Consider the following 26,458-nt stretch of genomic DNA (forward strand, 5'->3'; position numbering starts at 1 on the left):
AAATTCATGGCCTCTCTATTTCAAGCACCGGCAACATCAGCCCCAAAGAATTTTCTAGGTAAATGTGCCAACATGGACTTTTCATAAGCATATTCTTTCTACTGAAAGTCGGCAAGGTGGAGTTTTACAGCTTGAAGAGCGTCAGCAGTAGGGAGGAGCCTGGGCAGCGGGCAATTAACCCCCCACTGGCTTTCGGCATGGAGGATGTGGCTACAAAATTTGGGGCGGAGGGCTCGCTCGTGCGTCATCCGAGACCCAGAGATTTCTTTCCTCCTCAAAGATTTGCACCATGCTTGGTGCATAGTGGGAATCCAGGAAATATTTGTTCTTTGAACTTGGCTGAGAACAGAAATAGGGCTTTTCAGGGTTTGGAAAATAATTTCACTGTTGGATACACTCATGCATGTGTAATGCTATTCTTTAAGGGCCTCACTGCATTCAAGAAAGTTGCTTCCAAAGGAAAAAAGAGGGCTAAAATTCTTCTCAGGAATTGACTTGTGCGAGCTTTGAGAGAGTAGCTTCAAAGACTGGCTCAGAGGGATCAACAAGGGACGCCAGTGAGGTCCCGTAGTTGCGCCAATGGGCCCAGAATGAGATCGGGGGGTCAATTAGTGGCTGGATGCACCAGCAGCAGCCTCGTCCAGCCTGGCTTCCCCCTCTGGAGACTGGGAAGCAAAGGTGTCCCTGTTCAGAAGGCAGGGCAAGGTGTATAGAAGCTCCCGGCCCCTTGGCGCACACACCATCGTCAACTCCACTCGATGCCCTTGGAGGTGTGGGAAGAATCCCCTCACTGGTATCCCTGGCCCGGCTCTGCCACCTAAAAGGACAGAATGTTCTCATCCGGGTTCCTGCATCTCCAGAATGAGGATGAAGCCTGGGGAAGGAGCGGTGAGGAAAGCTGCATTTTCAAAACCTCAGCATTGCTCTGAAGGGCTTCCCGATGACAGTTTTCTCACACACACCCCCGCCCCTCCCCCAGCCTGAAACCCACAGGCTGTGGAATCAGGCTGAAAATTCTAAAACTGTTGCGCCGAATGGCTTACTATGAGGTGAGGGGTTTATTAAAGATCCAATTACTAGGATTGCCTCGAGCTCTTCCTTTTATAAACTCGAGAGCTGTTTGTTTCAAACAATGAGCTGATCTGAGAAAAACCTCCCAACCACAAATCCAGGACTGCCCGTGTCAAGACAGAGCTATATGGTTACTAAGAAAACTTGCTTTAAACCCATCTAAACTCTGTAGACATTCCATCAAGCAGATGTGTGTTTGCGCAGTGGAAAATGCAGCACAGATGTTAAAAGGTAAATATTTTTCTAAGCTCTAGCTGATGGGTGGATTAGACACCTACATCTATCAGGGTGCGTACTTTTCTTGGGTATAACCATTATAACCATAAAGCAGCTCTGTTTCGGTCCTAAATGGGCAGTGTTCAAATACCGTCGCTGATGCAGTGCAAATACAAGAAACCCATCTACACTAATGCTCTTCTCCGGCGCCCAGGCCCCAGAGAGCAGCCCTTTCCGCCGGCCTTGGTAGCTGGAGGTGAAAACAGATTTCTGCCATGCCCGATGGCCCTCTAGCAGCCTGTCTGAGCAGGGATGAGGGGAAAGGGTGCCAGCCCCGGCTCTACCACTGGAAAAAGCTGCCGGAGCTCTCCCACCCGCCATCGTCCCCGTCCCCCTCCAGCAAAATCACAGGGGGAGCCGGAGGGACAACTTCGTGGTGCCCCGAGGAGATTAACACTCCCCCAGCTGACAGGCCTGGCAATGCTCACCCAGGAGCCAAAGTAACAGAAGGTACTCCGCTCACACATGGTGCCCTGCCCTGTCCCGACTCTGGCCCCTGGGACCAGGGCTGGCAGTGGAGCCCCAAGAGCCGCCCCGATGTTGGCCAAGCATCAGGAGCGAATAGGGGGAAAGCCAGCCCTTGAGGATGCCGCCTGGAAATCGGAGTGAGCAGGGCCGGGGTGGCAAGAGACAACCAACTGTGGCTCAGCTGAGCCGGCCGGCAGGATCCCGAGGCCTTCGCTGCCGAGACGCAACGTTCTTGAGGCCCACAGGCTTAGCTGCGAGAACCTGCTGGAATCTCAGGCGATGTCCTGCAACGTCACAGAAGCTGGGAAGCAGTCAAGCTACAAAGGCCTCACGCCCCAAGGCTCCCGCCCCAAATAGCGTGCGCTCGTAAGCAAATCCAACACAGCCTTTCTCAAAACGCGTTTACTGCGTCGCATTGTTCTTCGCGGGGTTGTTTATCACAGGCCTAACACGTGCTCAGCACCACACCAGGCCAGGGGTGGGCCACACGGTCCTGCCCTGGACGTGTTTATATGCTCACGGAGGAGAAAAAGCAACAACACGTAGCAACTATCTTACGAGATGGGATTCAGTGCTGACGGGTGGGCCATCGATTATTAATGCGACAGAAATTCAGAAGCCCATGAATTGAGCACACGCCGCACCAAGTAAAGGACTTTGAAATCACAATCTGTTTCTGCTGGTGGTTCTGACACCCTCCCTTTCCTGGTCTGGTCCCATAAACTTCAGAAAAGAGTAACATACTGGTTGTCACTCATCACATTAACACGCTTTTCGAAGAAGGGATATGCGGGGGGTGCGCTTTGTCAATGCGAAAGCAAGACGTAAAGGCTTCTATTGTTACAATTAGTGGTAGTGAAAAACATAAAGAATATGCAAATTGCTGATAAGGAAGGTAGGGGAAGACGGTAAGAAAGCTCTAAGCACTTAAATGGGGTAGGGGATCAGTGGGGGAAAAGGGACCCGAGGGCGGGGGTGGTCTTTGAAGACAAGCTTCCCCAAGGAGCAGCTCTGTCAGCCTCCTGCTTAGTGTGAGGGGTGTGTGGCCACCCGTCCGCGCCCTGAACGGTGCATAAGGGAACAAGGGAGCACGCGCTTTGGTTTAAAGCTGTACGATGTTTTAATTGTTTTATTGTTGGAAAACCAAGCAGCCAACCAACAGTTCAAACATGTACAAAGTAAAAAAAAAAATCAAAGCCCCCCCCCCCCCGCCCGGTTTTCCCACCTCCTCCAGCTCACTGTGAGCCTCCGGGTATAGATGTTGCTACACATTTTCCATGCATGAACAAATACGTGTAATTATATATATTGCACATGTACCGCTTTTACAGAAATGAGATTCCACTGTGCGTATTGTTCTGCAACGTGCTCTATTTTTTCTTTCCCAAAATGGCTTAACACGTTTCCCAATCAGCCCAGATAGAAGGGCCTCATCCTTTTTAATGGCAGTGTCACCCTCTGCGGTTTGCTGCACCAAAGTCTGAGAACCGGTGCCGCGTAAGGGAATTCGGGGCTGCCAGGTTCTCGCCATCTCAGAGAAGCCCGCGGTGAGGGTGCTGGTTCCCATCAGGCTCAAGCCCATTAAAGGCTATGCGTGCAGGTCTTCTTCTTCTGAGCTCCAAGAAATCTCACTCGTGTGACTCAAAGGCTGGAATGGGTATTTTTCCTTCTGTCCCGTAGAGGCGGAGAGATTTCCTCCAACTGATCCTGGATGCCCGACATTCTGCCACCTCTGTGGGGGTGGACAGCTTTGATATGGTCAGGCAAATCTTCTCCTCCACCGACTGTGCCGCGGGTCCCTCCCAGCCACACCAGCCCGGCCGCCTGTCCAAGCCACTGACTGTGGACGAGGTTGTAGGCCAGGCCTTCATCTTCCTCATCGCTGGCTACGAGATCGTCACCAACACGCTCTCTTTTGCCACCTACCTCCTGGCCACCAACCCTGACTGCCAAGAGAAGCTTCTGACAGAGGTGGACGGCTTTAATGAGAAATACGTGAGTACAGTCATCTATGCGAAATCCGTAGGACACATGATTTTGTGTTGGTAGAAGTGAAACTTAATGATATTGATAACTTCCTCGCGAAAACCACATTCTAAGTTTATAAGATGAAATTGGGCTGTTTTGCACACATTCTCCACCTCTCTGGGTTAGCAAGTAAAAGGACGTGTTCAGAACAACAGAAAAAAAGAAAAAAGAAAGAAAAGAACGTGTCTTGTACATATACTTCACTGTCTGGGGCCTTCCGTGAAACCAGGCCTGGCTCGGGAGGCTCAGAGTCTTAGCTGCAAGGGAGGGAGTGAGGGTCACGGGGCAGGGACTGGAAGGAGGTGTGGTTTCCCAGGGCGCTGGCTGTGGAGTCAGCACTCTCTCTGCGGAGCAGGTGTGAGGCAGGAAAGGGAACCAAGTCCTAACTTGCAGGAGCAGACAGAAGGATGGCCAAGCCAAAGCAGGAATGAGGAGGAGGGCTGTAAATGGAGTGAGGTGAGATGGGGCTGGTCAGCGCTGAGTCTAGATTCTGGATATTCCTTCTAGATGAGCCTCCTCTTTGGAGAATTTGAAGCAAACTTTCAGGGGTGCTGAGCGAGGCAACTTTAAGACCTCATATTTTTCCAGATGCTTTTGTGTGTATTGCTTTGACTTACTAGTTGTTAAAATCATTTTTAAAATCTGTGCTTTTAAAGGGAAGACCACCCTAAGAGACTTTTTTCTATTCCATTCTGGTATAATTATTACACTCCCAGTTTGGGGGAGGTGGCCTGTTGTTAGAATCCTTAGAAACTTTTTTTAGATATTGAGCTGAAAACTGCTTTCCAGTAAATTCTACTTCTTTATCCCACTGGGGAAGTAGATGTAAGGTCAGCCTTTCTTCACCAAGGCATTTTTCAAATATTTTGTTATCTCAAATATTTGAAAACTTCATTAACTGTGTTCCTAATTGCCTCAACTTTGGGCTCATCACGAGCTTATAGTCCACTTCAAGTTCCACACTGTTGTGACATCTGCCAAGCCAGGTCTCCACCATCCACTGCGTATACAATTGATTTTTTTGAGCCTAGATGCAAGAGTTTGTATTTATCCTTATTATTGCTCAAGTCAGTCAAAATAATTTTGAATCTTGATTTTGCCATCTGTCATATTAGCAATTCTTCCAGCTCTGTGTCATCTGAGACTTGCTAAGCATGCCTCCAGTTCCATCCAAGTCATGGATTAAGATGTTGAACAGAACAGGGCTTCCCTCCAGGTTGACATTGATCCATTAACCAATATTCTTTGGGACTCCATAAGCCATGCATCCAAATAACACTACTACCTATTCCCACCACCCATCTTATCCTGTTTCATGGGTACTTGTGGTGTTTGTCTGTTTGTCTGTCTGTCTGTTTGTTTGTTTGAGGAGGGACCCAAGATGACAGGGGTACATGACTGCAAGAGAAATAAGGGGAGCTAAAGGGCATATCTATGAGGATACATTTAATGGCACATAACAAAACCCAACGCAAACTGATTTAAGCAAAAAAAAAAAAAAATGGCAGCGGGGGTAGGGAGGGAGTACTTATCAGTACAGATCACCGAACAGCCTAGGAATAGATGTGGCTTCAGGTCCCAGTGTCTTCTTGGTTGTGCATCCTTAGTCACGGCCCCATTCTCGTGTGCTTTCCTCTCAAAGTCCAGGCAGCCTGCCGAGAATGTCTAGGACTCCAGCAGGCCTCCTTGCTCATTACCAAGAGAGAAAAGAATTGGTGGCCCCAAATTCTCAGCAAGAGTCTTCAGGTTCACTCTCGTCGGGATGCTTAGGTCACTGCCCATTCTGGAACCAACTATCATGGCCATGGGAATGGGGGCGTAGAAGGGCTTAAGCCGGTCAATCCCACCCCTGGAGTCAATCATACCCATGTCATAGGACTGAGAACTCGGGAGAGCACATGCCAGAGGGAGCTCTGGCTGCTATCCCAGGAAAGCAGTAAAGGCAATAAAGGGAATTCGCCCCCTGGTCTCAAACAAACCAGGACACAGGTCAAACTAAAGACTTTCAAGCACCTAGAGAGTGGTCAGCAGTGAGGGAGACAGGGCAGTGGGTTGAAGAGGGGGCAAGAGCTCTAGGAAGTAGAAGTTATCCTCACCTTCAGGAAATCTAATCACCAATTGAAAAAAATAATAATAATGTCTATGAAAACAATACCTCCCTCCCAAATGACACCCTCCAGGGCAATAGAAGGCAGCAAATGATCAAGTCTAGAAAGTGTGGTATCATTTAGAGAGCTGTGGGGCTCTAGGAGTCTGTCCCACCAGCTACATCATAATTGTATCTGGTTATGTTCCTCGACCACAAGGACACAAGGACTGTTACTGGCTTCCATTCAGAGGCCCTCACTCATGCAACCCCTTACCTCTGACATAGCCTTAACTGACCATGACCTCAGGGAGGGTGATACTTTATCACCAAACCCCAGCTTCCTTCCAATCCCCCTCAACCCCGGGAGAACCACCTTCCCTGGGGCTGTGCAGAATGTCGTCAGGCACTGAGACCCCACAGGAAAATAAACAGATTCTGGTAGGTACAGTTTCTCAAACGTTCATGTACAGAAAAGCCTCTGGGAAGATGGTTTAAAATGCAGATGCCAGGGCCCTTTCCTCATAGGTTCTTATTCTGTAAATCTGGGCTAGGGCCTAGGAACCTGCGTTTTTTTTTTGTTTTTTGTTTTTAAAGATTTTATTTATTTGACAGAGAGAGACACAGTGAGAGAGGGAACACAAGCAGGGAGAGTGGGAGAGGGAGAAGCAGGCTTCCCGCTGAGCGGGGAGCCAGATGCGGGGCTCGATCCCAGGACCCTGGGATCATGACCTGAGCCGAAGGCAGACGCTTAACGACTGAGCCACCCAGGCGCCCCTGGAACCTGCGTTTTAAATAAACATAACCAGGTGACTTTGATACACATGGTCCCTGGTTCCACCTTGGGAAGTCAGTCCTAGACTCTCAGGGTCCAGACCCCTCTTCTAAGAAGAAACAGGGTCCAAAGCCCTGCCCCAGCCATGAAAGATACCCCCCCCCACCACAAGCCAGGTCATTTTCTTTCTCCAGGTCATAGTTGGGACTGTCTCTGAGAGATGGGAATACATAGGTGTTGTCTTTTTTAAAAAATTGATTTGACGGTTGTTTTAATAGTTAGGTGTTGCAGATGGTACCCACTCAATGAGTATTTGTAGGTTCTTTTTTTCTCCTCCCTCCCTCCCTCCCTCCATTCCTTCCTTCCTTCCTTCCTTCCTTCCTTCCTTCCTTCCTTTTCCTTCTTTACTATAACCAGAGTTCTGTTAATATGGGCCATCTGTCAGGACATGGAAATGCAGATTAGATGTTCACACATTTGATATTTTCCTGAAAATTTGCATGTAGAGTATGACTTTTTATAATTTTCCTGTTGCTTTTCATGCAACAAATATTTCTTGAGTGCCAGTTAATGCCAGACTCAGGCCCCAGACCCTACACCCAAGGATGCTCTGACCTAGCTCTTCCACGATGCCCCTGGAGAGCCCCACACACCTCATCCAATGGTTTCCCTTGTATTTGTCAATGAGATCGCTGGATTTCAGCTCCAGAGTTTCTTTCCTCTGAGCCGTATCCTTTTATAGCAATGCCCTGTGAGAATCCAATGAAAGCTGTGTCCCTCTCCCCAAGAACAAAAGTGTGTATGCGCACTGTATCAGTCGGGATTCTTTCTGTTAATAGTGATAGAAAACTTAACTCAGATCAGCTAGGGAGTTTATTGACCCACATAACAGAAAACTCCAAAGAGGAGATCTACCTTCAGGTATGGCTTGATACAGGGGCTCAAACTCTATCACTGGAACCCAGGTTGTTCTCTCTCCCCATCTTTCAGCTCCATTTGCTCCATTTGCAGACAGGATCTGCCCTAGTGGTCTCAAGACAGATGTGGAACCAGTATTTTGAACAGTCTTGACTTAAGTGAGGTACAAACATGGAAACATTTCGTGTTTTCTCCAATTATTTCTTTTAAATGTGCTCTGATGAATCTCCTTTTCCCTTTCCTTGATGATACCTCCAATAGATCTCAAAGATTTCTGGTCACTTTTAGGCATTGAAAAGTCCAGACTAGTCTGGTCCAGTTTAAAACTTCAGTCTCAGATCCAATTTCATGTCCTTCCATCTCCTTAGCTCAGGCTGACCCGTGGCCTGAGGAAGCTGCTCTGGGGAGGGCCAGTGGTCTGTTTTCTCACCCTCCTTCCTGTCTTTGCCCTGCCCCACCTGGACCCGTTCTCCCAGGGTTGGGGCCTTCTAACAGATGCCCCATTGCTACGTAACGGAGGCTTCTCTCAGCACCTCCCCCGCGGTGGCCTCTGGGATGGGGCCCTGGAGGGGTTGTTCGGAGTGCTCCTGGGACCTCCCCACTACACAGCTCACTGACAGGGTGGGGCTGCCAGTTCCTGCCTCATGCCTCCGGGTGCTGGCATCTCCTGGCAAGATGGCTGCTCTGAGCTTCCATGCCTTCCTCAGCATCCACGTGGCCCACGGGGACGCACACTTTGGCCACACCAACGGGGCTGCCCCCTCCCTTTGCCCTGACATCTCTTTCCAGTTACTTTTCCTCTGCTCAAATAGGTTGGGGGGGGGGGGCGCAAATGAGCAATTCTGCTGCATCCTCAGGTGAACGAACTGGAGAATGGAATGCCAGGCCCAGGCTCTATGGGTGTCCTATCCCAGACCCCGTCCCTTGGCGGGCCCAGGGAACTCTTCTCTAAGCTGATGACTCCTAGCTCTGACGAATGTTCCTTAAAACCCTCTAATCTTTCCATAGGCTGATGGGGGCGGGGGAGGGGGCTATTGCAGAGCTGGTTCAGGTCCGGCAGGAAGCAGCGAGAGTCTCCTTCTCCTAAGTCTCAGCGGAAGTCTCCTGCATCTCATTGAGAGCGACTGGGCTGTGCCCACCCCTCAACCAATCACCGGGACCGAGGGGAATCGGACGCTCTGATTGGCGCAGACCTGGGTCCCCTGTCCCGTCCCTGGAGCTGGTGCCTAGGTGTGGTCTCCTCCAACCACTCAGACCACAGATGGGGGAGCGGTGGATCCCCGAACCCTTTCTCTTGGGACACGGGGAGAATGGCTGGCTGTTGGGTGCAGAAAACAGTGTGTCCACCCAAGTACACAGAATCCGCGGTCCCCAGATTAGAGGCTCCGAATTTCAAATCTCTTGTTATGCAATCACACACTCCTTCCCGCTGGATTTTTAAAACCCAGCTTTCCAGAGTCACGGGTGTAAGTCCAAGAGCACCTAGAGCCGCTTGCTCTTTCGGACTTCTGAGTCATGTGTCCCGCCTGCTCTTGTGTACTTCTTGTAAACGGTGTGGCCGCTTCATACCAAGCGTCCTGTGGTTTCCACGGAGCCAGTCAATGCTTCCTTTTCGGTGAGAATGAAGTCCTGGCTGGCGGCTGGCCTCACGGCATCCTTTGCCAGTCAACACTCGGCTTGTAGCGGAACTAAACTTCTGGCAGGCATAAGGATACTGGAAGGTCTTCCCTCACTGGTGAAGATGATCTTGGCCAACCTTTTACAGCTCACACGCTCCATCTCCCGCCACCTGTTCTGACCCAAGTGGCCTTGATGTCTTTCTCCTTTTGGGGTTCGGATTTCTGTTTCCATTTATAATATGGTTATAACCCACTTTATAACTCATGCCTCTTAGGTTGCTTCATTCCAGGGACACATGTGTTTTCTTCCAAATCATCTGGCATTGGAATTTGGTCTGGCTTCCCTCTCATCCCACCACCGAAATCCAGCTTAAAACTTGCTCTCTCAAGTCATCCGATCTCTTGGAGAACTCTCTCTCTCTCTCTGCCCCCATGATTCCTTCGTCATACTGAGGGGGAGGTACCTTCACTAAATTCAGGCATTGAGGAGCAGGGAGGGGTTTGTACCCCTCGTAAAATTGAGAAAGCACACCAATTGTTTAATAAGGCCTTCGTAATGTAGATGCTTCATTGTGTTCTCCAATATCTAATTTTGAAAAGGACGGGAGGAAAAAAAACCAGCTTCTTTCCATATAAATGGTTTTTGCTATAGCTTTAGCACTTTATGTGGAAATTATTGACTTTTGATCTGGCCAAACCATTCTCTTTTCTTCTCTTTGGTGCTGGACTGTGCCAGCCAGAATTTATGACCCATTTTCCTTCTGTTTAATTGTTGTTATAAATCTGCTGTGCAGAACCCAGTTGTAAATTTATCACAAATTGGGCTGGATTGATATACGACCTCTCTTTAGGATAATCTGAACACAGCTATGCCTTAGAAGGAAGGCCAGATTCTTAAAACTTCTCTTGAAGAGCTGCTTTGTAACCATTATAAATATCTAATTAAAATACAACTTACTCTTTCTTTTTCTCTGAAGGATAAAAGCATTCCATGCTGGGTATTTCAGCTGATTAGCTCATGCTGCTAATGTGGAGGATTTGTTCCTTGAAACAGCCAGGGGATCTCAAGGGGTAAAAAAAAGCATATTCTGTGGCCACACACACACACACACAAAAAGCCATTTTGCCCCCAACCAGCTGTTTCATAAATATACATCCTTTGTCACAGGAGGAGGGTTGGGTGAAAAAATGTGAGTAGCTTAACACAAATCTCATCCTCACTATGGGAAAAAAAATGTCTCCCAATTTGGATCCTACCGAGGGTGAATACTCAGGGTCATCTTCACACAAGGAGTAGGGCATGGTTGACTTTAAGATTCAAGTGAAAAACTCAAAATGGGTTTTTCCCCATTGGGCAGGTTTCTCCCCTTTGCCCAGGTCCTGCTCTCCAACAACTGAGGAGGAATAAACTTAGGTGTCCTCTTCAACTCCCTCACCCGGCCACGTGGGGCTTAGTGGTGCATCTGAGCCCTTCCCTAGAGATCCTGCAATAAACAGAGCACAGAGCCAAGAGGTACAAGGAAAGAGGCAGGAACTCAGGACAGCCTACAGCCCTAAAGTCGAACCAAAATCCAAAGACCAGAGCAGAGACACCAGCACGGCGAGATTCGTGGTAAGAGACCACTAAAGTTTCATGGCAGGGCCTGAGACTCCGCGTTTCCGACAAGCTCCCAGGGGATGCCAATGCTGCAGTCCGCGGCCCACGCTGCGAGCGGCCAGGTTCCAGAGCCCATATCCTGCGTCTCCCCCAGTTGACTGGAGGTGGCAAGTCCTTATTCCTCAGGAGAAAGCGCGGATACTCCCCAATAATTTGCCTTTTGTTAAGAAATTCAAACAGTTGCAAAAGCATTCCAAAAAAGAATGATGCCACACTCACTTTACTGAGTGGGAGAGAAAGTGACGTGGGGTATCACCCAATCCTGGGAATGTCTTCAGAAGTGTACTGCCTATAATCCTAAAATCAGCTTGCTTCCTTTAACAGTTTTCTCCAGGCTGGGAAGCTAGGGGGAGCGTCTGGGTTGATGTGAAGTTATTTTCCAGGCAGATGAAGGGAGTAACCAGAGCCCTCTCTCAGGATGCACGTGTAGACTGGAAACCTATCATATCCAACAGTTCCCGTCAAGCTGGATCTTTTAGGGAGGGAGCTCCCCTAGACCAAATGGTGAGTTAGTGGATATGGTAGCTATAAGAGTCCCCAGGTAAGAGTCCATGTAGAAGTATTACAGTCAAAGAGAACCTCCTCGATGCTCTTCCCCCGGGGCCTGGATTTCACGGCAGGTGCAGGAGCTGTAGTGGGGGGAACCTTGGAACGTGTCCAACCTGTCCACTTCCTGTCCTCCGTTCTGGAAGCATCTGACCTACAGAACGAGCTCCTCTCACCCTTCCCTGGCATCCCTATAGCTAATATTAGAGCCCAGAAGTCTTGGTGGCCTCCGAGAGAGGCCTCTCTGGGCGTGTCCCTAGAACGCCATCCCGGAAGTCATCATTTGTGGCCACTGCTGGGAGAGTACCAGCTCTGGGAAGGAAAACAGCTCAAGACAACTCAAGAGTCACCAGAGCAGGGGGACCCATCACCCTGGATCAGGTGGCAGGCCCAGTTTTTAACTGCCCATGTGATGGTTGGGTACACACAATGATCTTCGTGATCCAGGTCACCTGCCCACGTCTGCCCTGGGGACACCTGCAGGAAGGCAGGGACCGTGTGTGCCGTGTACCAGTGCTGCCCAGTGCCAAGGCCTTCCTGCACCACCCGGGGCTCCAGGCTCTTCCCCGCGGCCTGGAGGTGCCCCCAGCCCAGGCCCACGCGCCACCGAGGAACATCACCTGCCCTGACTTTGAGCTGCTCCCCTGAGCCTCAGCAGTGACCACCGAGCGCCAGGCCTCGTGCCATCCAGAACTCCGAGAAGCTCCATTGCCCCTTCCTGTCTTTCCTCCCCTCTCGTCCTGCCCCTTTTCTGTCTCCTCTCCTCTCTCTCCAAAGTTCACAACAGCATTTAATCTCCTTGCCCTTGTCCTTATTCTGGTCCTAGTCCCCAGATCAAGGAGACACAGAAGCTTCCCTGCTCCACCTCCTGACCCGCTGCCCACGTGGGAGCCCCTGGCCACCCCTGAAGCCTGTAATTTTGTACAGTGATATCCCGAATGAGGGCAGTGGGGGCGATCAAGTGAGAGGCAGGTTGGAGAGCAGAAGGGACTTGCAAATGTTTTTCCTATGCTGTCAGGCTTAACACTTCAGCATTTTTAATTTTTAGCAATTAATGCTCCAAGCCACCACCGCCCCCCACCCCCCACTGCTCCCACCCCCCTCTTCCCCCACCCCCGAGGCCCCGCAGAGCGATTCTGTCTTGGCAGAGGGAGAGGCGACCTGCAAGGAGCGGCTCCTCAGGGGACAGGCCACACCAATCAGCATACATTTGGTGCCTTTCATGTGGCAACTCCGAATATTTTATATTCAATATCTGGGCCTCTGGAGGGGCCAAGCTTTGCTAAGCAAATAAGCTGGTGGGGTCGGTGCACATCAATCCAGAAAAGCAAGAATTAAAAATAAACTTGGGAAAGTGGACTCCACAGGTGCAGCTCGGCGTTCTGTGGGGTCCTCTTGGCACTGAGCTAGATTCTCAACTGAGTGGCTCGTTTATGTAACTATTGCTCACGTTATGGGCTCTTCAAACATCAGAGGGATGGGTTGTATTCCCAACAATTAGCTTTTGGAATAAAAGAATAAACACACGCACTTTTTTTTTTTTTTAACTTCACTGGACTCTATCGACCAAAGCCTCTTTGACGCCCATGGAGCAGGGACCTCAGAATGGTATCCTCCGGTGCAAACTTAAAGACTTCTGCTCCTTTTTCCATCCACCCATCACTAGGCTTAAGACCTCACCATTTGGAGGTCCTTCCTTTGTTCCAACACAGTATCCGTTATTAAAATGCCCCTTACTCTTGGAAAGAGGCGGTATGATCAAGTCCCCACAAGGATGGGAGCCCCACGAGAGCGAGGACTCGTCTGCTGGGCACAGTGTACCTCCCAGAGCCTCCGACAATGTCTGGCCCCTAGTAGGCTCATGACGGATAGGCGTACGACGAATAAATGCACCAACAAATGTCATGACGTTTGCCCCTTCTTTTCTAAGTGCAGATGAACTGAAAGCAAATTTGAGTGGCGGAAGTGTAGGGAGGTACGCGGGAGGTAACGTGGTTATTTCACCCTGGAAGGGAGGACGTAGATGGGAGTCAGAGAGACAAGGCCACCACCGAGGAAGATGCAGGCAGATGAAGGCAGCACGAATGGAAACCTGCCTTGGTTCATTGCCCACCCGCTTGCCTACTTGTTGTCTCTCAGCTCATGGCCTTTGTCTACTAGAGTCAGCGAATCAGTAGCTTCTGCCTGGGGGCTACTTCCACACTCACTAGTCGCCAGTGACTGGGCATCTCACAGATGGAGAGAGAATATGGGAAAGTGGGGAGTCAGGAGAGAATAGGGACCTTTCTAAACGGTTTGCTTGCGGCCCAGACATTCAATTTACTCTGTTTTCTGGTAAAGTCTTTGTTGCCTTGGCACTGTAGGAAGCATTATGTTTTATTTTGGGTGTTTTGCATGTGTTGCATTTGTTTTTTGGTTTTGGGGGTTTTTTTTAGCATTTTTGTTTTACAGTTGAATATGGGATGTGTGAAGATAGCAACCACACGAGCCTGTTAGCCCAAGCATATGAATATGCCAGATCAGAAGGGAGGCTTGACTCCCCTATGAATTGCAATGGGTAAGGTTTATAAAGTTAAGCACTTAGAATTCTGTCTTTAAAATTTAAATATTTAGATTGGGTCTCTAGGACACAAAAGGCAATGCCTGTTTCTCACTGGCTTAATTTGATTTTTTTTTTCTTTTTCGTGGCACAAGTTGTTTTTCAAAGCCTCGTTCCTTGAACGTTCCCTATAGGAGGAATGTAATTAAACTCCACTGGCCTCCCCCTGCTGGGACCGAACTGGGGCCAGAGCTGTAGGAAGCATAAAACAGATACCCCGCGAAAAGAATCCTTATTATAAAGATGAGAAGAGAATCAACTTCCCTCTGGTTATGAACAAGCAGCTTTAGAAAGCCACCCAGGCTCTTTTTTGCAATGGGCTTAGTCTCCAAGACATTTTAATTAGTAATTTAAAACTGGAAGGCAGAGGATAAACTCACCTCCTTAGCTATAGGCAAGAACTTCAACTCGTTGAGAAACTGGTTCAAGCGGCTGAGGAGGAGGGAGGTCTGGGGGTGGAGGGGAGGATGCTTGGTGGAAAAGCACAAACTTTTTCATGAAAATGGCGTAACTAGGTATCCTGGCCTCGTCAGTCACTATTTGGGGGTCCCGCTCCTCAAAGGCAGTTCTCACTGCTGGCTGGCGACAGGTGCCGCATCTTGGTGGTTCACCTGCTTGGTAGCAGAGTCCAGAAGCTCTCACTGGGGGCGGGGGTCTCCCCATCACATTCAGACTTTTCTCTGACCAAGGAGCCCAAAAGAGGGGACCCCGGGACCTGGGTGCCAATGGCACACATGGAAGCACCAAGCTGCCACCCCCTGGCAGTGTGACATGGAGGACTGGCATAATAATCTCTGTTCCTCAGTCTTCCTGTCTGTAAAGTGGGGATAACAACAGTACGTAGCTTGTAAAGTTGTCTCGGGGATTAAGTGAATGAACCCAGGTATGATTCTGGGCACAGGGCCTTTGGACAGACATATTCTACTATCATACCCCTTTCTGTGCCTCAGTTTCCTTATCTGTGAAAGGAAGAGACCGAACCAGACTTCTTTGCTGTTTATATGCCATACAAAACTCGACTCTCACAACTTTATGAAGTAGAACTACCACCATCCCCATTTAATCGATGGGGGGAAAGGGGCTGGATCAGTCAGGGATCTCCAGAAGAGCAGAACCAATGGGGGAAGAGGAGAGACAGACAGAGGTCTTAAGGAGGGGACTCATTTGACTGTGGGGCTGGCAAGTCCAAAATCCACAGGGCAGTCTGGAAACTCAGTCTGGATTCGATGCTGCAATCTTGAGAGAGAATCTGTTCTTCTCCAGGAAACCTCAGTTTTTGCTCTCAAGGCCTTTAACTGATTGGCTGAGGCTCATCCACATCATCAAAGGTAACCTTTACTTCAGGTCAGTTGATGGTACGTTGTCAGCCAAGAAAATCTTCACGAGCACACTGAGATTCGTGTTTGATTAGATATGGTGCGGTGGCCTGACCAAGTTGGCAGGAAAGACTCACCATCACAGAAGCATCAAGAAGATAACTTGTCAAGGGTTACACACGGGGAAGGGGCCTAGCTTGGACTGGAACTCGCGTCTCCCGACGACTTAGTCTCCGTTCTCAGCATCGTCTCTCGTGTTCAGTACCTCTGAAGGAGTTGCTCGATCCTGGGGTGCCCTCCCTGAAGGCGTGGGTCAGTCATGGCTCCAGCCCTTCTAGAAGGGGGGACTTCTGGGCCGCCTCTTGAGGGGGAGGCTTATAGCTCTGTCTGCCACTTTAATGGCGCTGAGATGTCAACTGTCCGAGCAGATGGGGGCACACACCCCCATCTGGCACCTTCTTTGGCCTGTCATCCTGGCTCTCTGCCCTAAGAATAAGTTTTCCTGGAAGGTCTTGGGTTTGTGGTGGCTTCCCCCCTCATTCTGGGACTTTTTCAAGGCCCATTCTCTGAGTCCATAAGTGCTCTTTCTCCGTGGCCCACACAGTGCAAGATGAAGAGTATACCGGCAGCTTCTTCGCTGACCTGCCTCCCTGGATGCCCACCCCCTGCAGCAGGAATATTCCTGAAACAAACATCGTATCCCAGGGCTTCTCTCTCCCTCCACAGACACCGTTCTTGGTGCTTTTCTCATATTTTTTTTTGACACTGATCCTGTCTCCTTTATTGTAGAAAGTTCTCCAGCCATCCTAGGCTCTCTCTTTGGGCTCCATGGCCCTGGAATTTTTCCATTAGTTGCATTTCCTTGTGGTTCATTTTCGTTGTGTTCTTTGGTGAAGAGCATGAAATGTGCATCTGAGACATCTGTCTTGCAGCCTAATGACCAACCTGGCCCTCTTCTGTTCTCGACTGTGCCGCAGTCTCCAGACTTGCTGCTCTCCTGGCTGGGGCCAGCCATTAGCTGCTGCAGAGTGCCATTTTCCTCATCCTGAGACTGAAGGTACTGCCTGCCCTCTGTCTCAGAAGGATGCTCTCCTTGCCCGACTCCTCTGTGATCTGCAGTTGCTCCCCCCTGAGGCCTACAGAGTGCTCCCCAAATTCCCTGAGTCTCTGAATGAAGTAGACTGAGGCCTAGGCAGAATCTGACTTCAGGCAACTAGAGACCTCTTAGCAGTTCCTTCTCCTATCCACGCGGCCACTGGAACTGAGGGCCACATGCGAATCAAGGCCCAAGAGCCGCCAGGGGTATTCCCTGTCCTTGAGAACTTACTAGAAACCACAGATGTTTGGGATCCACCCCCAGTGATTCTGATGTAGTTGGCCCGCAGCAAGGCTGGGCATCATGCTTCTTTAAAAGTCCCCAGATGGGGCGCCTGGGTGGCTCAGTTGGTTAAGCGACTGCCTTCGGCTCAGGTCATGATCCTGGAGTCCCTGGATCGAGTCCCGCATCGGGCTCCCTGCTCAGCAGGGAGCCTGCTTCTCCCTCTGACCCTCCCCCCTCTCATGTGCTCTCTCTCTCTCATTCTCTCTGTCTCAAATAAATAAATAAAATCTTTAAAAAAAAAAAAAAAAAGTCCCCAGATGGGGGGCTTCTGGTTGGCTCAGTCGGTTAAGCGACTACCTTCAGCTCAGGTCATGATCTCTGGGTCCTGGGATCGAGCGCCGCGTTGGCCTTCCTCCTCAGTGGGGAGTCTGCTTCTCTCTCTCTCCCTCTGACCCTTCCCACCACTCATTTTCTCTCTCAAATAAATAAAATCTCAAAAAAAAAAAAAAAGTCCCCAGATGATTCTAAGATGCAGCCAGGCTGAAAAGCTGGTGCCATATTCCCATGAGGTGCATCTGCAAACTTAGCTTTAACAGTGACCTTGGGTTACATAATTAAGGACAGGACTAACTTTGTAAATACTCTGCATAATTACTGGAGTTGCTTTTTACTTTTTTAGAAGTCACTCATTTGGTCACCAGGAAGTAGTGGGTTTTCTGTGACTGTGTTGCGGTATAGACCCGGCCCATCCAGAGAGCCCAGAAACAAGGTGCTGTTGGCAAGAGCCAGAGGTGCTGGCCTCGAACCCTCAGCAGCCCGGCCTCTTTGAAGGCACCTCTTATGATTATGATCCTTAGACCTGGAGGATCCCAAGCTGGAGGTCATCGGGTCTGTGTCCCACCTCCAGGGGCAGGAGGGGCTGTTTCTCCATCTTCTGGACAAGACAAGTGAGGCCCAGGGAAGTCCCTAGACCACACATTATCTCAGAATAGAGGGAATGTGTTTCTGACTGCCCAGAGCACGCCTCTCTCCTCTCTCTCTCTCTCTCTCTCATCCTCTCACCTTTCTCTGAAAAGCTCCTTTAATGATTCCCTAAATCAATGATTTGTAGGCCAGAAAGCTACTAATGATGTGGTCACCACCATCATCATCCTAACAGTAACCATTTATGGAGCTCCATAACTATTCATAATCATTTTCCGTGTTAAGTAAATCTGACCTAACTCTGTAAAGAAATGGGCCTTACGAATCAAGATTATTACGTAAATTAGAAATCACCTACAAACAGCAAACGCAAGTGTCTCAAGTTCCATGACACGAGTCCCCATCTGGCAGTTTTGTTTCTGGGCTTGAGTCACTGTGAGTCACTCACACAATTTTAGGGGGTTCTGTCTGTCTTCCTTAACTCAGTCTCGAACCTGCGGCCAGTTGTAACTGTCTGCTCTTTATGTGAGCTACGTTAAAGGTCAGCTTCAGAAACGCCCCGTTCCCAATTTGTTTTCACCAAGGAGTGATCCTTTGGGATCAAATATTTAATATCAAGTAATATTGATAATCATGATGGATAATAAGAAGAATTACTATTCATTGAACACATGTTCTGCGCCTGGTCCTGGGCCAAGCAATTCTAACAACCAGTTCAATATGTCTAAATATAGAAAATATTTCCTTAAAGATTAGGAAATTGAAACTCGGAGATTAAGTGAATGGCTCAAGGTGGAAACCAAGTCTAAATCTGAACTCAGATCCACTAGCTCCCAGTTCCTTGGTGCTGTCTTGCGAACGACCAGTAGGTCTGTGGTAGATTGTTCTATGAGAGCAGATGGTTGTCCAAAGTGGGTTAGCACACATTCGGACACATTTATGACCATCGTGTTCGCCCTGTGATAACCAGGTCTCTCTCAGGATGTCGCAAAGTTCCCAAAGTCCTTTCTCCTCCTCTCTTGGGTGGTCCTCTCCTTGTCTTCTGCCACCAAGTACCTAAGGTCATTATCAGAATAAATGGCATTTTCTACTTAGATCTTTGGCTTTGAGGAACTAAGAAATCCTAATAAATCAAGATGTGTCAGACTTCCCCATAAAAAATTAATTAATTTACTTCAACAACCAATAAACAGATCAAACAACATAAAAACCTATAGCAAAAGAAAGAAAACCCTAAGCCAAGAAGTATATGGTTTCTTTTTACTTAACATCTGATAAATTTACATTTTCCTCCTCTGCCCTTGGGTCTCTTAAACTAAAATTCTGTTGATATTTCCATGTAAAACAATTTTTTTCTACGGAAAATGCACCATATCAGAATCCCTCTATTCATTCTGTTTCTTGGGTTTCAGACAGACAGTTTCTCCCCTCGGGAATAATTCGTATGTCACACCTGTCATTTAACATCGTATCTGGTAGCATTTTTCTCCCCGCCCCTCAAAATTTAGCTTAAGGCCCACTTAATAAGGTTTGTGGGTATCCTGACAAACACCCTTCTCAGGCTCCATGAGATTTCTGGTGAGGCAGGCTGTGATCCAGCAAAACAAACCCTGTCCCATTGCTGGCATCTAAACAGTGTCCGGTTCCATGTCCAGACCTGCTCTTCTTCTCCACAACAGGAGGAAAGGATGAAAACACCACCCATGCCTCCAAATCTGACTTCCTATAGCAAACTTAGCCTTTGCAGCTGCAACACCCGTTTCTTCTGATTAGTGCGTTCACTTCCGTGTGAGTTAGGTGAAGGGGTCCGTCAGCTTAATCCCTCCCTGCTGGTGCTCCATCTTGGATAGTAATTTCCAGAAAGGAGCACCTCCTCCTAGTTGTCCGGGTCGGCCCATTAGAGACCTCTGCCTTCTCAGCCGGGAAAGCCAGTGACCAAGAAAAAGCAACAGACTGCCCCTCTAGGGATCTGTCTTTCTCAGCCGTTTTCAGAAAATCGGGAGTCAGCAACCTTAGAAAGAATTCCATATCCTATCGAGTCCTCCCCCTGCTCTTCCTCCTTCCCCTTTGGCTGCTCTTAGGCAGATGACACGCTTCTGCTTGCTGGCCCCTAGACAAGCTCAGCTGTTGGCACCATGAGAACAGTGATCTGCCATCATATCCAAGCACATAGTAGGTGCTCAATGCTGGATGAATGAATGAATGAATGAATGAAAGCTAAAGCTGAAAGACACTTAGAGACCATGCAATCTAATCCCTTTGTTTTGCAGATGAGGAAACTGAGGCAGGGGGCTTTAGGAGACCACCCAGGATCACGCTGTTTGGGTGTGGTTTCCTGACTCCAGGCCTATGCCTGTCACCCTCTCGGCTAAGACCAAGCGTCGCCAGGGTGCCTTGCCCCTAACCAGAGTCTGCATTTGTGGTGGGAGAGCAAGCATGGTGTAGGCCCCCCCACCCCCAGCACGACAGTGTCTGTATTTTCTCTTCGGGATGAACAAAGAGTCCCCTTTTAACTCAACAGACCTCACCTGCCTTCCTCCCGGTCATTCCTGCTGCAAACAGCCTGTCTTCCAAGCCCAGCCTGGCATTCCTCAAAGATTCCTCAGGGCCATCTGCTCCCTGGCCTCCTCTAAGCTTCGGCTCTGGGGATGTAATGTGCCCTTAGTGAGACTTGACGCCTCCCACCTTTCCAGAACAGACACCAGCATTCCTTCCACAGACAATATCCCACAATTAAAAAAAAAAAAAAATTATAAAAGCTAAAAAGAAAAAAAAAAATGCTGGTGGCATACCAGAAGTCTCCAAGAGGGTGACGGTCATCAGTGACAAAATTAAGCGGATCAGCCCAGAGATAAGGCATATCTATTATACTGTAAATGTTAAATTAGTCAAGTGGTGGGCATTTGTATAGCGATGCTATAGAAAGGGAACAGCAGAAATTGCTTTCTTCCCTTTGCGTATAATCACCCGGAAACATGAAGGCCAACAGAGATTAAAAACCAAATCATGTCCCTCCGTGCTTGTCCAGTGAGGCAAACCTTCATACTGCACAGTGTTTACTGGTGGGAAATGGCCAACTTCTAGATGAGAGGAGGGGGGTTCTTTCCTGCTATTTCGCCGCTGACCTGCATTTCTTCTGAAAGGCAATGAAAATGGAGGGAAAGCAGCTCCTGGCCACTCCCTGGGATTGTTCTCGAGGATCTAGACAGACCATAAGTAATTCGGGGAATCGCTCACAAAGACCCCGGCCCTGCACGTCTGTGGCTACGGCATTCAGGCGAGCGGAAGGTAATCAGCGCCACCAAATGCAACACAAGACTCTTATCAGAAGATGCCATTTTTTCCTAAATGTCATATATACAATTTTTATTGGAGCGTGATGACAGATAGTGAATAACTTAACATAAATTTGCATAATACAATACAGCTGTTAATTTATGATCATATTAAAGCACAAACTTTTGTAGTTTGGGTGCTTAAAGTCATAGTCTTTGGAAACTTTCCCTCCTGTTTGCTCTTTATTTATTACTTATTTAGGGTTGCCAGATAAAATACAGGTGGCTGGTTAAATTTAAATTTCTGATCAACACTGAATCATTTCGTAGTGTAAGTATTCTCGTGCAGTATTTGGGACATACTTATACTAAAACATGATTCATTGTGTAGCTGAAATTCACAGTTAACTGAAGGCTTCTAGTTTTATTTGATAAATCTGGCAACTCTATTCTAACTTCATAAACACCTTATCCCCTACTGGCTCTGTGCTCACAGCGGGGAGGGGGGAGGTGTTGTGTAGAGAAGGGTGCTGGCCTCTGGGCCCTTGGTATCTTTATGCAAAGTCAAAGGGATCGGATTATAAAGGTACCAGTGCAAAGGGGGAAACTGAGGTAGGCAGCATACCTGAGCTTTCCTGGCAGCACCGAGTGTTACAGAGCTGGTTTTCAAACTTTCTGACCACAACGCATCATAAGAAATATATTTTATAAATCAACCCAGTCCAGACATACCCATGTAACTGAAACAAACGTTCTATGAAACAACATGTCGTCTTCTATGTGTGATACACTCTATGTTCTATTCCATTCTATTTCCTTTTTTAAAATGCTGGTCTTAATCCCCTAAATTGAATTCACAGTTCCCTAAGGCATCGTAGCCCACATTTTGAAAAACACTGGGTTAGAGGGTTATAGCTCAGGAAAGTGAATGAAGAGATTTCTTAAAAACCCACTATACAAATGAGGAAATGTGTCAGATCAGTTAAGAGACTTTCCAAGTCCATTTCACTAATTTGTGGCTAAACTAGGAATAAAACTTGGGTCCCCCAACTCTCAAGCCTGTGTTTCTGGTTTCATTCTACCGCACTTTCTAGTGTCTGCTTTCTTGATCTCCAAGTTACAATGAACATTCTGGGAGCCACATTGTTTTTGTTTTCTTTTACCTAATTATATTACTTCTAAACCATTTTGTTATCACTTCATATTCTTCTAAAATCCCCAAGATTTACATCATTGCTGATCTAAAAGGATTATATTATTGCTTTGACATAGCAACATTTAAACTAATTCATCTTGGCACTTACCATTTGATCTTTAGCATCTTCCTTCCCTTCTGGCCCCAACCTTGTCTCACTATTCTGTTGCCTCGGGAGATCTTTACAATGCATATTCCATGTGCTCCCCCCCGGGACAGGCACTGTAAGAGGTGTAAGAAAAACATAAAAACAGTAACTGTTGTTTGTTACCATTTGTTCTCCCTGACCTATGAAGTTGACAGAGTATCTCTTGTAAATAATCCTTTTGGAGTTGAGAAAACATCGGTTCAGAGAGGCTAAGTGTTTTTCTCAGGGTCACACAGCAAATGCAGACTGGAAGAGCTCAAGTCTTCTTTCTCTAACTCCTATGCTCTGCCATCAGGACATGGAGGTCTGCTGAGCTGAGGGCCCGCAAACAAGTACACTGGCAGGAAAAAGACATCAACCCAGGAGATATCCATGTGTATTGTATACTTTTCTCACACACTCAGTCTAGATTTTCAAACTACATTCAGAACTTTCTGGGATCTGATGATCATTCAGTTTACTATCCTCTAGATCCTCTCTATGGCCATCCACTCCACAACATACTTTTTTGCTAGTTGTGATGACAAATTCCAAAGTCATGCATGGTCCCCAGAGCACCTTTCCCGTTTCTTTTTTTTTTTTTTTTAATATTTTATTTATTTGTTAGAGAGAGAGAGAACATGAGTGGGGAGGGCCAGAGGGAGAGGGAGAAGCAGAGTCCATGCTGAGCAGGGAGCCTGACATGGGGCTCGATCCCAGAACCCCAGGATCATGCCCTGAGCCCAAGGCAGATGCTTAACCAACTGAGCCACTGAGGCACCCCTCCCATTTCCCCTCTTGTGACCCTACAAGAGTACATCCTGGCCTACAGAATCCAAATGCAGGGCTCCTTCTGGTATTTTTATTAGCTCAGTAGTCAGTCAGTTTATGCAGAGAAGTCGACCTGGTGCTTTCCCTCTACCCCACAGAATAACCTTGCCTTTGGTTTCCTCTTGGCCCCAGCAGAACTCACAGGGCTCGGCACAGGGAGCCACAACCCACCTCCTCAGGGACGCACGAAGCAAGATGCTCATAGCATGACTCACAGACAGCATTTTGCAGCTCCCGTGGCCCTTTCCCCAATTTATCTTCCTCCACCCTGAATGGAGCTGGGCTGATGGCGAAGGCTCCGGGTTGGATTCCCTGCCTCAAAGCCAGGCTGAACCCCCGAACCAGCTGCATGAGCCTAAACCTCAGTTTCCTCAACTGTTAAAAGGGGATAATAAGCATATCTGCTCCCTTCTGTTGGGGCCAATTAAATGTGGTGACAAACATAAAGCACTTAGCATGGGTCCCAGCACCTGTGCTCTCCAGAAGCATATGTTTCTCTTCTGCCGTCGTTTCGATTCTTCCCGTTATTCCCATAGTAAAGATATCACCCCAGAAGCCTTAAGTAGACACGTGTCCCTTCATGTGCCTCTGGTTCTCAGCATCCATGCCCCTCAGCCAGCGGTCCCTTCCCTGCCACTCCGGGGTCCCCTTTCAGCCTGGAACTTTCCCTACCCTCCTTCCCTTCCAACAAACTTGCTCTTTTCACATCCCATTTCCCCAGGATACTGTTTCCTGCTAGAGACCAACAAAATAATGGTCGAATTACCAAGACCTGAGGACTTTGAAGGATTTCAGCGATTGCAGGTCGATCCCGAAGGCCCTCTCCTAGGCCTATCATCCAGCAGTCACTCCAGGGATGAGGGGCTCCCCTCTTCCATGTTTCACACGCTGGACCAGACCATTAATCCACAAATCCATCTCCCTACAGCTTCCCCTCATCGCTTCAAACTCTGGGCCCCCATCAAATGACCCTTTACAAGTTAGAGACTACACCCCTCTGGCTTCTGCAAATGTTCTCCATGTGGCAGAGGTTCAAGTGCCCCGGCCACCTGAGTCCCGCTCCAGTCTGTGTCCCTCTAGAGGGTGACACAGCCAGAGTGGTGGCCAGCCCAGGGTGTGGGCAGACGGGCAGAGGAGAACGCGGCAGCTGCATCTGTGATAGTGGTTTCCAGTAACCGGGTGGCCCCATTAATAACCTGTTCTCCGGTAATCTTCCCTGAATGTGTCAAAATAGATCTCGGTTATTGTAACCCTGTAGAATAATAAGTCCTACAAGTTTAAAATATACTAGATAGAAAAGGTACTTCCTTTTATGTGCTCCAAAAAAGTGAACTCCTTCAAGCATTCTGAAGCATGGTGAACAAAGTCATACTTTACCCTCTTCAAACCTTTCCTTCCAAACACTTCGCTCTGCGGTGCTTTTCTGTGTCTGGGATTAGTCTGTGTCTCCCACGGGACCGGAAGCTCCACAGGAGACAGACTCACCATAGTAGCCCCAATGCCCATGGGCCTCCCGGGGGGCCCTGAGGAATGAGCAGATGGACTACCCTTGCAGGCTCTGATCCCACCTCATCTCATCCAGCCCCTTCTCCTTTCCTGTCATGTGCCAGACAATCGGGCGTCCGGGCACTGAGGTCCTGGGTGGGGGCAACAGGGCAGCCTGTTCCCAGCGTGGTGTCATGGCAGGGGCTGGTCTTCAGGTGTGGCGTGAGACGCCAAGTGGGCATTCTGGGAGCATCTCCAAGGAGAAACCAAGTCAGAGAGTTGGTCGGGCCTACCAGAGGAGTAGTCAGTCTACACAGGCTGGCCAGAGGGGAGGAAGCCCGGGCTGAAGACGGCGGGATGGATGGGGGGGGGGGGGCACACACAGCTACAGTCGTTAACAGCCGTGCACACTCACCAGACTTACTGCCCGCCGGGCGTGGGCAAGTGCTGGCCGTGAACAGGCTTTTTGCTGACTACCCACTTTTTGGAGAAGTCAGGATTATCTCCATTCTGCGGGGTGAGAAACTGAGGCTGACCGTGAAGCTGTACACACAGCCACTGTACGATTCTGGCTCCCAAGGCGGAAGTGTGATGTGGAAACAGGGAGCAGACCCTGAAAGAATTCCCCGGGGTCGCGTGTACAGAGCTAGACTTTATAGAACCTTCTGGAAGCTTGGGGCTTAAACAATGCCCTGGGAGCTTAAAGGTACAGCTCAGAGCTGACACTGAGACCCTGAGCGAGGCAGGGCTTCTCGAAGGGATATCACAGGGTCCCCGGTGACTCCAGGGTGCCGCTCAGCTGGAGAACCAGTATGAGTCAAAACACTAGAGGAAGCAGCTCTACTGTGCCCTTTCCACGGCGGAGCCCAGGGGCCAGGGGGACCCCAAAACTGGAGTCTCACTTCCATCCCCCCATGGGGACTGGAGTTTCAAATCCACACACCCTGCGCGAGAGGCCAGAACGGGTCAGGGCAGAGGGACCGTGCTCCAGCCAGAGACCAACCGACAGTCCGACACGCGGGGACAGAGACCACACGCGGGGACAGAGACCGCACGCGGCTCTTTCTTTGACTGTGTTGTGCTGTTTCCAGCTCGTCTGGCCAGTAATCGTACAGGAATGTTCAGGCCCGAAGCCCCCTTCCTTGGCTACGTCCATGTAAAGCCTCACCCGTGTTTCCCAGCGTCACTCCCCCTAAATCTGTTTCCAGGATTTAATTATTTCAGCTATATACACGATTATAACGTGGCCCTCCCACTAAGAGTATCATCAGAAAGAAAGGTAATGTGCAGGTACATGAAGAGCCTTCTGAAGTGAATTCTAGGCGCTTTTGCTCTAAATCCATAATGATTGTTGCCCTGTTTCATTTACCTTACACACACACACACACACACACACACACACACACACACATCGGGAAGCTAAGTAATCTGGGGGTCCCAAAGACCAGAGCAGGCTGCCCAGGCCAGCCTGGCATTGGCCTAGAAGACGGTGTGGGTCACGGGCCCCCTGGAGCGCAGGGCACAGTGACAGCTGTCGTAACAAATGGTGCTTTCTCATCAGGCAGATTTGACCAGTTTTACAAAATTCAGCTCCCAAACTGGAAGCCCAACCCTAGGTACCATTAGTCTCAGTTTTTGGAAAAGACTCTCTTTCCTTAGATCACTGGGGGAAGATCACGGCATAGCACGGGCTGGGCCAAAGGGAGCGGACACCAGAAGGATTTCTGTGGAAGGTGATGGCTCGTTGTGGGGTTAACGAACCTTGAGAAGATCCCACAGGGACCTTCCTCCTGCTGTCATTTAAGCCCATTTCCTCCTGCCCTTCCCTTAGAAAAAAAATTAAGAACAGCTGGGCACTGTGCTATTTTCAGTCAACTTTGCAGATAGACTTACTGGTCTGGCCAGGACCCTCAGGGGCGGCCCCCACTGGCCCAGGGACAG

At 48.9% G+C, this 26,458-nt stretch overlaps 1 protein-coding gene and 1 long non-coding RNA gene across 3 annotated transcripts in view; one reads left to right on the top strand and one right to left on the bottom strand.

Moving 5' to 3' along the window:
- Positions 1-25,881, bottom strand: part of LOC118521277 (uncharacterized) — a 35,585-nt gene extending 9,704 nt beyond the window's left edge. The window contains exon 1 of the long non-coding RNA XR_013442897.1: positions 22,184-25,881. This is a non-coding gene — a long non-coding RNA (uncharacterized LOC118521277). The remainder of the gene's footprint in view (positions 1-22,183) is intronic.
- Positions 1-26,458, top strand: part of TBXAS1 (thromboxane A synthase 1) — a 157,787-nt gene that overhangs the window by 108,481 nt on the left and 22,848 nt on the right. Inside the window, exons 10-11 of one of the 2 annotated variants that reach the window (XM_036065169.2) lie at positions 3,496-3,810; positions 20,748-21,936. In XM_036065169.2, coding sequence (XP_035921062.1) covers positions 3,496-3,810; positions 20,748-20,984 — 552 coding nt within the window. In that variant the 3' untranslated portion in view covers positions 20,985-21,936. Of the gene's footprint in view, positions 1-3,495; positions 3,811-20,747; positions 21,937-26,458 lie in introns of those variants that run through there. The other variant, XM_036123789.2, reaches the window with a different exon arrangement.

The sequence above is a fragment of the Halichoerus grypus genome, chromosome 12, assembly GCF_964656455.1.
Source record: "Halichoerus grypus chromosome 12, mHalGry1.hap1.1, whole genome shotgun sequence".
Lineage (NCBI taxonomy): Eukaryota > Metazoa > Chordata > Mammalia > Carnivora > Phocidae > Halichoerus > Halichoerus grypus.